The sequence below is a fragment of the Zymoseptoria tritici genome, chromosome 12 (genome assembly GCF_000219625.1).
Source record: "Zymoseptoria tritici IPO323 chromosome 12, whole genome shotgun sequence".
Classification (NCBI taxonomy): domain Eukaryota; kingdom Fungi; phylum Ascomycota; class Dothideomycetes; order Mycosphaerellales; family Mycosphaerellaceae; genus Zymoseptoria; species Zymoseptoria tritici.
The window spans coordinates 397344-409214 of record NC_018207.1 but is presented as its reverse complement, the minus strand read 5'-3'; the positions used below and the strand labels follow the sequence as shown (position 1 = coordinate 409214).

Here is an 11871-nt window from a genome sequence, read left to right as displayed (position 1 = left end):
GGCGCCACCGCCCTCACCTTGGCATACCTTGCGCCTCAAACAACAACTTCTCGCGGCTCGTCTGTCAATCTTGTCATTCTGCATCTGCCAAAAGGCTTCCCGTCCACTCTCACCACGCTCGTTTGCGCCAACGCACCGACCGGGACGAATCATCCTCCGCAACTACCGGGCCGACCTCACTCATCTTACGACGGCCCACCTGGCGTCTCCGTGTACTCGTGTGGGACAGCAGCTGTCGTGAATGCAGCAACCCGGATTCGCAACCGTCCTGTACGCCCTGTGAGAGGGAGACACCGCGAGCCGCAATCGTCGCTGTCAGCACCTTTGTTCCGCCTCTAGCCTGGAAACCATTACCACTGCTGCACGTTGTGCTGCCGCATTTCTGCCTCCGTTGACCGTGCAGAGTCCGGCATGAGGACCATCCCAATCGCTGCTGGTTCTCGAATTGAGTGATTGGATCCTTGACGTCCCCAACCCTCGCTCTCTCTTCCGGCTTTCGTAGACCATCATGTCCAAAGAAAGTTCCAATCATGGGCCTCATATGCCGACCTGTCCACCTACAAGCTCACCGACGAAATCACACGAAACGGGCTGCACCACTGACATACCGAACCGGGACGCCAGCAAACAGGTGACCGAGTCGCAACATGATCTCTCACACGCGGACCCAACGCATGGCATGACTTACTCTCCTCCCTCAACACATGATGCCTACTCAATACTTTCAAGTCGATATCAACTGTCGTCGTGCCCACCAACCCTGGAGGAGATCGATGAGGAGACGAAAAAGCTCATCAACCAGGTCATGCCTTCCACAGGCGCCCATCCGGCTTGGCTGTGTTTTCGCGAAGCCGACACACAGCCTCCGATCACACAAGAGTCGCTCGCAGAACTCGACATGCCACGGATCATCAACAATCCGAAGCTCAGACACGACGTCAACTTTGACAAGGAACTGCATTTCCGGCCGAACCTGGACGGATCGAAAGGCAAGCAGAAGATGGCAAAGGCAGATCAGTATTGGAGAGCGCTGGAGGCTGAGTTCGTGTTGTACGGGCAGGTACAGTTTGGAAGAGCACAATCACTTGAGAATGAGGCGTACTGGGATCGAATCATGGAGGCCTCGCTGAAGCGGTTACCGTCGGTGTTCAAGGCCATCCAAGAGATCCTGAAGACGCTCGTGCCGGACTATGATCAAAAGGCCGTACAAGAACGACTGGACGTCGATCATATCATGCAACAGATCCAGAACGGCGTGTGTGACTTGATCGATCTGGGGAATTGGCTGGCCAAGGTCCTCAAAAATCATTGTGCGCCGATGAGGGACTCGCTGGTGGACGGCATGCAGAAGGAGATTCGAAGAGGCGCTACGGAGAATCGGGCGGAGAAGTTGGTCAATGGCCTTCGCCAACTCATGACGATCCTTGAAGCGATGAAGTTGGACGTTGCGAATCACCAGATTCGACACATGCGCCCGCTCCTGATCGACGACACGATCAACTTCCAGCGTCGATACAATTCGCATCGCATCGGACTTGGAAAGATTGATGTCGATTCGGCGAAGACATGGCTCCGTCGTGAAATGGACAATCTTGTGACTCTCAACCATAATCCGACACAACTCCAGGCCCTCACCTCCGGCATGCTACGCGACCTGATCTACAACCCCGAATCGTCCTCCTCCTCGTCCTCGCGATCCTCTACGCCTCCGACATTCTATCTCGACTCGGATCGCCTGCGAACTCTGAGATCCGACTTTCACGCTCAGGTCTACCATTCAATCTGCCGCGAAATCATGTTCCAAAGTTCCCCAATTTCTCGAATCAACATTTCTGCCGCAACCTCGCACGCCGCCGCATCAAAGCTCCAACGCTCTCTGACATCCATCGTCGGCGCGACGACACTTCACCGCTTTCCTGACAAGACTGAGAACATCGCTGTCGAAATCCTGCGTGTGATGCAGCGTTTCCTAATGCCCCACGATACAACACAACATCCCTTTGACAGCGATCTCCTTTACCGCATTGAGTCAAGACTACGATCTACTCTGCACTGCGGCTCCGACAGCTTTCTCGAGTGTGCCGAGCAATTGTTTTCCCGACTCGAGCCCGGCCTTCAAAGAAAAGTCAACGATCACCGTCGTTTCACAGCCGTAGACCTGCAAGACATGCTAGCCATCAGCACTTCCGGCTCGAGCGGCACCTCCTCGACTTCATCCTCTTTCTCACCATCCGGAGCGACACCGACCTTGATCTCACTCTCCGCTATTGGGGCGAAACTTACACCTCCTGGATCTTCCGCTCCGAACAACCCTTTCGACTCCCATTCCAACCCGTCCGACGGCCAATCGACCGAATGCTTCCTCGACAACGAGACGGAAGAAGACCTCCTTCGTCGGCTGGCGCATATACTCGTTCTGCACTGGCAAGTGTGGGCAGACCTGGTGTATCTTTCTGTGGAACCGACGACCCTGGATCATTCGCCAGGGAGGTGCGAGACGCCGGCTAGTACCCCATCGTCCGGAGTTTCACCCGCGGGATCGAGGGAGAGCCTGAATGGAGACGGGGCGGTCTTGAGTCACGCAGGAAGTTGTACTTCACTAGGATTTGGCGGAGAAAGAGAGGAGAGGAGCCGGTTGGACGAGAGAGAGTTGTTCTGTGGTGGACAGGACGGCGTTTGGCGGAGCGAAACCGAGGATGAGGTGGATATGAGCGCAGCAGACGACGATGGCGATGTGGAGATGAGTGATCGCGAGAACAGCCCTCAGTGAGAACGATACAGGAGTTACCAATCTCGAACGACCAACCATGGACATCCTTCCGGCACCTGCTTTATGCAACATCAACCATCAACAACTCTACCTTCCGGCCGACCTCTAATCCTCGACTCTGCCATCGACTGGACGTGGCATATCTTCTTTCGTGCTCCGACACATTTCAACTTTTTTCTTTTCTTTTCTCAAGCATCGGCGTTCTGGATCTGGTTTCAAGGGATACGTGCATACCTCGTCCATTCGCTCTGGTCTCCATGGCCGCCATTGGGCTCGATATGGTGCGGGAAATTTGCATCATCCGGAGTTTGTGTTCTTTTAGCATGGAACTTTCGCGACATGCATCCTGGCATCTTGCGCTGCATTTTTGATCTCTGAGCGTTGAGAGATTATGTTAGACAAATTGGATTTTGCGTCGGAGTTGTGGGTAATCTGTGATTTTGGTCTTCCCTCGTGGAGACGGGAAGAGATGGGGAGGACGGCTGGAGAGAGGAGAGGATTCTTCGCGCAGCATGTTGAAGCGTAGATTGTCTTCTGTAGATACTGGATAGTGTAGAAGGATGGTCGTCGAATGCATGATCGACTGTCTTTCGAAAAATGTCCCTCTATTTAATTGACGAATGGCCTCTCTTCTAGTAACAATATCTATACAAGTTGCTTGCCTCTCTCCCATGATATCGGCCCCCAAAACTCCATCAAGTCCGCCCCACCATCATCACTCTCATCGACCCAAATTCGTCCACGCCCTCCGACCATTTCCCTCACAACACCCACCACGATGTCGACTATAAAACCCCTCGCGACCTTTACTCCGGCCTGCACTGCCCGCACCTGGTCCTCTCAGCCACACCCTCACCTCCCCATCCTCGCAACAGCGTGTTCCGACAAGACGGTCCGAATCTACGACTTGAAATCCTTCACCCAGCAGAGCGTCATCAGCGGAGGCCATAAGCGAAGTGTGAGAGCTGTCGCTTGGAAGGACACCGGCAAAGGCGAGAGTGGAGGAGAAAGTGTACTGGCGACGGGATCTTTCGATGCGAGCGCAGGCATTTGGAAGAGGTGGGAGAACGCACAACGCGCGGCAGGGAAGCAGCAGAGCAATGGAGACACAGACGGCGATGAGATTGACTTTACGGGAGGTCTCGCCGGAGGGAATGCTTCGGATGATGAGGAAGACGAATGGCGCCTTGAAGTGATCCTCGATGGTCACGACTCGGAAATCAAGTCCCTCGCTTTCTGCCCGACCGCACCTTTACTTGCGACCTGCTCACGCGACAAGTCTGTTTGGATATGGGAGGAGCTGGATGATGGGGAGAATTTCGAGACGATGGCTGTGCTGCAGGATCATGAGGGGGATGTCAAGTGCGTGGCGTGGCATCCGACGGAGCAGTTGTTGGCTAGTGGGAGTTATGACGATCGAGTCAGATTGTGGAGGGAGGACTCGGATGATTGGGCTTGTTGTGCGCTGCTGAGTGGGCATGAGGGCACGGTGTGGTTTGTCGAGTGGGAGCCGACGGTGAACGTGGGCAAGGTGGGAAGTGACAAGGAGGACAGGGAACGAGCAGGACCGAGACTATTGAGCTGTTCGGATGATACCACGATCAGAGTATGGAGGCGACGGCCGAGGGAGAAGAAAGATGGCGCATTGGGACAAGGCAAGGTGGCGAGTATATGGAAGAACTCGGAATTTGAGGAGGATTGGTTCGAGGAGGATCGGTTGCCTAAGGTACATGAACGACCGGTGTATTCGGTTAGCTGGAGTGCGAAGAGTGGATTGGTGGTCAGCACAGGGAGTGATGGAAAGATTGTGGTGTATCGGGAGGTGGAAGTGAGTGGGAAGGAGGATGTCGAGATGAGTGATGATGCGTCGCCGCCGAGTGCTTCATCGACGAAGTGGGTGGTAGTGGCGGAATGGGAGAACGCGCATGATGTGTTCGAGGTCAACCATGCTGTGTGGGCTCCGAGGGTCGATAAGGGCAAGCGCTTCGAGGATGAAGAGGTCATTGTCACTACTGGTGATGATGGAGAGGTAAAGGTATGGACACTGGATGGAGAGTGAGAATGAGCTTTGCTAGCTGACGGCAGTCTGGCAAACTGTCGCCCATAGCGCAAGGCAGGGCAGAGCCGGCACGAAGGCATCGTCCAAAGTACCAAAGCGCGCACCATCGAGACGTCTGCGAGAGTGCGATGCGCACCTCGACAGCTGGCATCGGAACTTCGCGGTGCAGCAATGAGACCGTCTTGAGGAAGACAGACGTGGCCCTCCGCATCTGCCAGATATCTCACCATCGGCATCGGCTCAAGCCAGAGCTTGTCTGACACGAAGAAAACGACGCCGCACTGAAGCATGTCGCCTTTCTAGTGGGCAGTGGCAAGATCTTCTTCGCATTGATGGCTGCTAATCTCGAGACATTGCTGAAGTTGCGGCGGAACAGACACAACAAGACCGGCATCCACCTCTATACATATGTATACACGGCGAATAAAAAGAGGAAAGCGGAACTTGACGATCAGCAACATCTTCAAGATGGACCCAATGAATGTTCGACACAGGATTCGGTCCGGAGATCCCAGGCCATGAATCCGAGACAGGTCATGCGGTTGCTGTGTTGGCGGACGCGAATGAGCAGGGGAAAATTGGCTTGATTACCACCAACTAATAGAAAGGCACGACACTGATCAAATCGAAGCCCAAACACTTTCCGCCGAGTGAAACGCACACCCGCTAACACGGCGTTTCAACTATTAACCAACGTAATCTTTGCTCTACGTTACACTGTTGGCAAGCGCTTGAAAGACAAGAAAGGCCTGAATCTATGCCTGTGTGTAAGCAAGGTATACAGCTATTTCAAGCACAACAACCCTTGTAGGAGTTTGCAACTCGCCAGAATCGCGGTGTCTGCATTGCTGATTTGTATGTCTGCGCACGTCGTACGAGCTTCGTCCCTGTCGGCTTCCTGACGCCTCCGAATGACTTCTCTTAATAAGGACAGTCCTCTTCCTCGCTGATTTCTTTCTTTTCTTTTCATTTATGTTACCATCTACAACGAAGCAAAAACATCCTCCCAACGGAACTATCCTCGCCGCGAAGCAAAACATCCTTCCCGCAAGACCAGCGTCCTCTTCAGGTCTGGTCCCACCTGTGCTTCGAGACGATAACCCTGCTCGCCCTCTCTCTCGGCCTTGTTGGCCTAGCATCCGCTACCGCTGTCAGTCCTCCCGCAGTCGGGAAACGCAGCGACTGCGGGACTGGATAGTACCCTTTCTATTGTTGCGATGATGTAGTTGGTCTGCACGCGAATAAAGTCTGTATCCCGAACAATTCAAAGCCAAACGAGGTTTGCCACGCTTTCACTACCAATTATTGCCGTGGAAAGTTCGGTGCTTACGCTCTGTAGGCAACCACCTGGCCATGTGAGTTGGACATACTCTTACGACATGTTACATCTACGAGTCTATTCTGATTATGCAACTTACTGCGCCCTTGCTAGACACTGAATCCGAGGGGAAATGGAAGGGACTTGATCCCTACACTCGGCGAGTGCGTGGGCGGCGAACACGATGCCGATGTGTCTGGCCGGAGCGGGTTCCTCGCTGTTTGTGGGGCACATGTGTGAAGGGTCGGGCACGGTGTGTGCGACGACGTTGTTGCGGTGTTTGTAGCGACGGAGGTCTCCATGGTCATACTCAGCGGCCTCGGGCAGATTCAACACAGTATCGAGCAGAAGTCCATTTCACTCGGCGCCACTCATGAGGTCTACAATCATCTGACGGGTTGACGGAAGCGCACGCGCGTCGTCGGAAGTATTCGAGTCCAGACCATCGAGCATTGCAACCAATGACCAAATTTTCGTCTTGTATGTTCCCCAGCAGTTCGTACATCCCGGATCCGCAATATATCTGCGCCAAAGCCGAGCCGTCCGGCCAGAAATTCTCGTCTCCCATGGCAACGACCTCAGCTGAACCCTGCATGAACTTGACGCACGTCGGCTCGAACACCAAAAAGATGGCGGGATCTCTTCTTCACTGATCATTCGTCGTTTCGTCTGGTGGCTTTGGTTGACGTGTTATTGTCGAGTGATTCTTACTGATCAGCCTTGTCTGTCGTGAAGATAGACGACGAGATGGACGGGAGAGCATTGTCCGACTTGGGAGCGTGCCGCGTCTGGCTTGTTGGGTCTGGCTTGTTTGGTTGGAGCCGTTGCGGTTGTTGATATCATGTGAAGATAATCCTCCCGGAATCACTCTCACACTCCCCTCTTGTCTCTCTGCATTGGTGGCTGGCCTTCGATCTTGTTGTCCTACATCGCCCCCAATATCCTGGTACATCTTCATGCAGTCCATCATCCCACCCTTGTAGCGAAGGTCATACTCATCTCTCCCACCTCTTCAATATTTGAAACTTGGTCTCGGCCCACGACCCGATCTCACTTCTCTGCCCCGCCTCTCACGCAGCCCACAACAATAGTGCGTGATCGATCACTCGAGTCCTCTCTGTCTCGGTCTCCGTGCAACGACCAGCAGTTCCCGAGTCCTCTCTGCTTCTGCGACCGACCGGCCACGGACTACTACATTCCATCTGTTGTGTACACCCTGGAGGACACAGTGCGCTCATGCGCGACACGAAAGAGATGGTGCTGCTGTAGGACGATCACGAAGCAGAAGGACGACAGGAATATACATATCCATACCCCACCACAACGTCGATCTCCATGAGACAATATCGCCAACCATGGAGTCTGCTGGCTCTACTCTCGAAAGGCACATTCATCCTGGCCGCAGCAAATCCTCCTCTACCATACAATCCCACACGAATACTCGTGGGACCGAACTCGACACAAGTGTATATCTTTCAGTCGAGTGGGAACGATGGTAGACAGGGGAGTCTGCAAGTGGTGGATATCAGCAAGCCTTTCGCGACAGCAGGACTGGATCCTACACCTGTTGACAGCTCACTGCCATTCCTCTCGAACGATGCACTGCTATCTTATACACCGGTCGTGGACACATTTGGCAATATCACAGTCTTGACAGGAGACTGTACGGCTGGTGCCAGCTCAACCACTCTCTGGCGGTTCTCCTCAGCAGACGGAAGCTGGAAGCAATACTCCACGATATCACCATCATCCGCTCCGAATGGCATCAGCTTTCTCGGCCACGCAGTACCTTTCTCCTCCAATATGGGCGCCGCGGTTTCGTTCTATTACTTCGGCGGCATGTGTCCCTACGACAACTCCACCGCTTCTACATGGCAGTCCGCCGCAACCTATTCAAATGCAATGCTCTCGCTTTCGCCGGAACCAGGCCTCACAATCTACGATGCTGCAGCAGTGTCCTCCCGCGCTCCGCCAGTCACGGAGGCAGGCTTCTCCATGACGCCTCTGATTGCGACATACTCGATCAACGCTACGGGTGAAGCGCAGACCACACAGCAGGACTTCTTGCTGATTGGAGGCCATACTCCCGCGGCATTCCTCAACACGTCTCAAGTCGCGGTGTACTCCCTCCCTCAAGAAGCCTGGAGTTTTGTCGCCGTGCAGCAACCAACGGGTGGGAAGACGGACTTGGCTTTGCGACAAATGGTAACCGCGATCGAGCCGAGATCAGGGCATACGGCCGTGCTGTCGGAGGATGGAACGAGGATATATGTGTTGGGAGGATGGGTGGGTGATGTGAATACTCCGGCATCACCACAGTTCGCGGTGCTAAACCTGGGAGCGGAGTATGGAGGGGATGCATCGCTGGCCTGGACCTGGAGTGTGCCGAGTCAAACTGGATTAGGGCTCGATGATGGAGGTGGGGTTTATGGACACGGAGCGGTGATGTTGCCTGGCGGAGTGATGATGGTTACTGGTGGGTATCAAATATCGGCGACGTCTTCTTCACGAAGGGCGAAGAGGAAGCAGAAGCGTGCTACAGGTGTCGGAGGCCAGAACGTCCTTCTCTACAACACTACTTCCTCGACCTGGATTGACTCGTACGACCTCCCGACGACGTTCACTCGCAGCATGAACCCAGATGAGGCTTCCAGCAAAGGTCGCCTGTCCAAGACCTCCCAACAGACCGGACTCGGTGTCGGACTAGGAGTCGGAATTATCGTTCTCGCACTGCTGGTCGCCTTCTACTTCTGGTACATGCGTCGACTACGTCGGATACGGGAACAGCGGGCGAGGCAGCTGGTCATGGGCGCTTCGGTCGACAGCTCTTATGCGACGCTGCACTCGCCGGACCTCAGCGCAGGAGTCGATGGGAGAGGTGGGCGTCCTTGGGCGGCCAGCGGCGGAGAGCACGGTCGACCCGAAATGAGCCACGCCGGAGGATCAACGGGAATGTTCTTCAACAACACACCACGACTGGGAATGGGATCAGTGAAGAAGAACATGATCTCTCGTCCCTACAATTACCATCATGTCAATGATCCAAGAGGTGGAAATGCCGCTGGCATTCATCCTATCCTGGAAAGACAAGATGAAGACGACACGGATTCGCCGAGAAGCCCCAGCGTGAACCCGTTCACAGGTGCAGCACCCATCCTTCGAAAACCCGTCCGCTCAGGCGGCGACTACTCGCCCATTGACTCCGATCCCTTCGCCGATCCCTCCGAGTCTCCCAATCCTCTTGGAAGTCATCCTCCCTCCTCGCCTCCGTCACCTACACCTCCAGCGTTGCGAATTGGCAGCCCTACCCGAAGACCATTAACAGCCGAAGCAGATGGTAGCATGAACTGGACCATGATTGAAGGCCTTGAACTCGCTCCTTCCTCATACTCTTCATCAGATCCTTTCTCCACTGGACGGAACTCCCCCACCCGCACCGACGACCGTACTTCCTCCACTTTAAGCGATCAGAGCCATCGCTCGGCGACGAGTGGCACGGGAACGAGCTTCACCCGCACATTGTCCACGACAGCCGCGACACTCCTCAGCAACGCGCTTTGGGGTGCTGCAAGGGAGACGCCTCCTGCCAAGTCATCAGCGGAACGACCACTTACATATGCTGCCTCGTCGACTTCAGCAACGCACTTCCCTCCTCCTCTCAACAGTCGCAACACAACGTACGAACCTTATCGGCCTTCCTCAGGCACGAAGAGGCCATACTTCCCAGCGGCCGAACAGAACTCCACCCTCCTTTCACACTCCTCGGGCGCCATGCGTGACGATCCATACAACCGCGCTCTGGCCGCCGTACAGAATGGGAAGCCGAATCGACCATCATCGACATCATTCGTGCCCGTAGACTCCACCGCGAGAAGGGCAAAACCAACGTTCATGGGCAGTTTGAGGCGGGCATTGACGGCCATCAGCGGCGAAGCTGGATCTCGCACCTTCTCCTTCACCGCTGGTGGGCCCGAGGTGCTCAATGACGCTGACGGGGGCGTGGATCGCATTGCAGCATATCACGACAACGTCAGGAGGAGTGCCAACAGCAGTCCGGGCAAAGGCTACGGAGGACTGAGTGGCGCCGGATCAAGCAGTGTCGCAGGTCCCAGGAGAACAGTCTCAGACGGTCCAGAACTCGCAGCCTTGAAGCGGAAACGAGGGAGGAAGGACTGGGCAGAGACAGTCGGCAGCGGACGAGCAGAGGACGTCTTCTTCGACACGGGAGATTGGGGACATCCCACCCGCTCCAACACTTCGAGTACAACGACGAGTGCGGCGAGTAGTCACCCCTCTTCAGGAGTCGGACGAAGAGGCACAACGATCAGGAAGACAGGCGAGACGAAGGGTAAAGCAGATTGGAACGTGGAAGACGCGGCGCAGATGAGGGACGTGCAAGTCTTGTTCACAGTTCCAAAGACGAGATTGAGGGTGGTGAATGCCGATGTGGACGAAAGAGCGAGTTTGAGGAGTGTCTCTGATGGACTTGTAGCGGAGGGGAGGAGTACGGCTGTTTGAATTGCGATCTCTCGACTTGGAATTAGGTTAGGATTAGGGTTGGAAGAAAGCGGCCTTTGGGGAACAGGACTTTCTAGGATGGAAGGATTTTTTTGGAACTGGCAATGAGGACGGCGGAGGGTTTGCGGTTTGTAGATGAGCACTTTTTTTTTTACGATTGCTTGGCGATTTTTCTCGAGGTATTTATACACATCTTCTCGATTCATCGCGATTCTTTCTTATACATTCGCAGACAATCGCAGGATATTCACAAAGATAGTCGCATACCTTCGCAACATAGTCTCGAGTAAAAAGTACGATACCTTCGCAGACAATCTTGAGATTCTCCTTGTCGTCGCAGAAGGTCGCAGATAAGTCGCAGACAACCGTGATGGTTTCGTAGGAATATTAGAGATGGTCGCAGTCGCGGACTATCGCAGTATGTTCTCAGATAGTCGCAGATAGTCGCAGGGAGTCGCAGGAAGTCCCAGGACACTCGCAGACAGTCGCAGGTAGTCTCGAGGCACCCACTATTGTCCCATACAGTCGCAATACTATCGTGATCGAGGCTGAAGCCTTCCAAAGCAGCTTCCTAATCAGGCAATTTGTGTCGCCACGAGCCCAAAAAAAGAAGCTTCAAGCAAGAGACTCACGACTCTTTCGGGCAATTTGACAGGGATTTACTTCAGCATTGTCTAGCGAGAATGTCTCAGCTGCCTCCGACCGGGCCTGGAAGGACGGAAATCTAGACAGCAAACGGTATACTTGGTGTGGAACGCTTCGCGGTGACGCTCGCCGGGCACGAGCAGCGTTCCTGGCAGCACCTTTAGCGACACTTGAAGAAGAAGACGTTGAACATGTCTGACCGCACGCAACGTTGTGGAGACTTCGTTTCAAAGAACATTTCCATATTCGACTCAGTCCCTCCTGCGCCTCTGTGCAGAACTAGCCCTAAAACGACACCCACCCGACCATCCAGCGCTTGGTGACCGTAGTGGTGCATGCATTTCGCTCTCCGTCGTTGTTTCGCGTTTTCGCCATCCGCAAAAAGGAAAATCAGTTATGAACAAAAACTCCGCTGCTGTGCTTCCTCTTTTCAACGCCATGTGAAGCAATCCGCTCTCCCGTGATGACCAGACTCCTCGTCGTTGCTGCCGTATTCTCGTATGTGCGAGCGCTCCTTTGTTCGCACTCGCTCGCGTCCGCATTCGCGGTTCATGCTGTTGT

General features: G+C 54.4%; 3 protein-coding genes across 3 annotated transcripts; all 3 read left to right on the top strand.

The window, feature by feature from the left end:
* Positions 1 to 508: 508 nt before the first annotated feature.
* On the top strand, positions 509 to 2770 carry MYCGRDRAFT_111433 (uncharacterized protein; the record flags this gene model as incomplete). Its single annotated transcript, XM_003848144.1, has 1 exon — positions 509 to 2770. The coding sequence occupies one exon, from the start codon at positions 509 to 511 to the stop codon at positions 2768 to 2770; it is 2262 nt and encodes a 753-aa protein (XP_003848192.1).
* Positions 2771 to 3548: 778 nt separating this feature from the next.
* On the top strand, positions 3549 to 5015 carry MYCGRDRAFT_111432 (uncharacterized protein; the record flags this gene model as incomplete). Its single annotated transcript, XM_003848145.1, has 2 exons — positions 3549 to 4805; positions 4878 to 5015. 2 exons carry the CDS (start codon positions 3549 to 3551, stop codon positions 5013 to 5015), a joined length of 1395 nt encoding a protein of 464 aa, XP_003848193.1.
* A 2467-nt stretch (positions 5016 to 7482) lies between these two features.
* On the top strand, positions 7483 to 10665 carry MYCGRDRAFT_111431 (uncharacterized protein; the record flags this gene model as incomplete). The annotated part of the gene is made up of 1 exon (XM_003848146.1): positions 7483 to 10665. The coding sequence occupies one exon, from the start codon at positions 7483 to 7485 to the stop codon at positions 10663 to 10665; it is 3183 nt and encodes a 1060-aa protein (XP_003848194.1).
* Positions 10666 to 11871: the final 1206 nt, after the last annotated feature.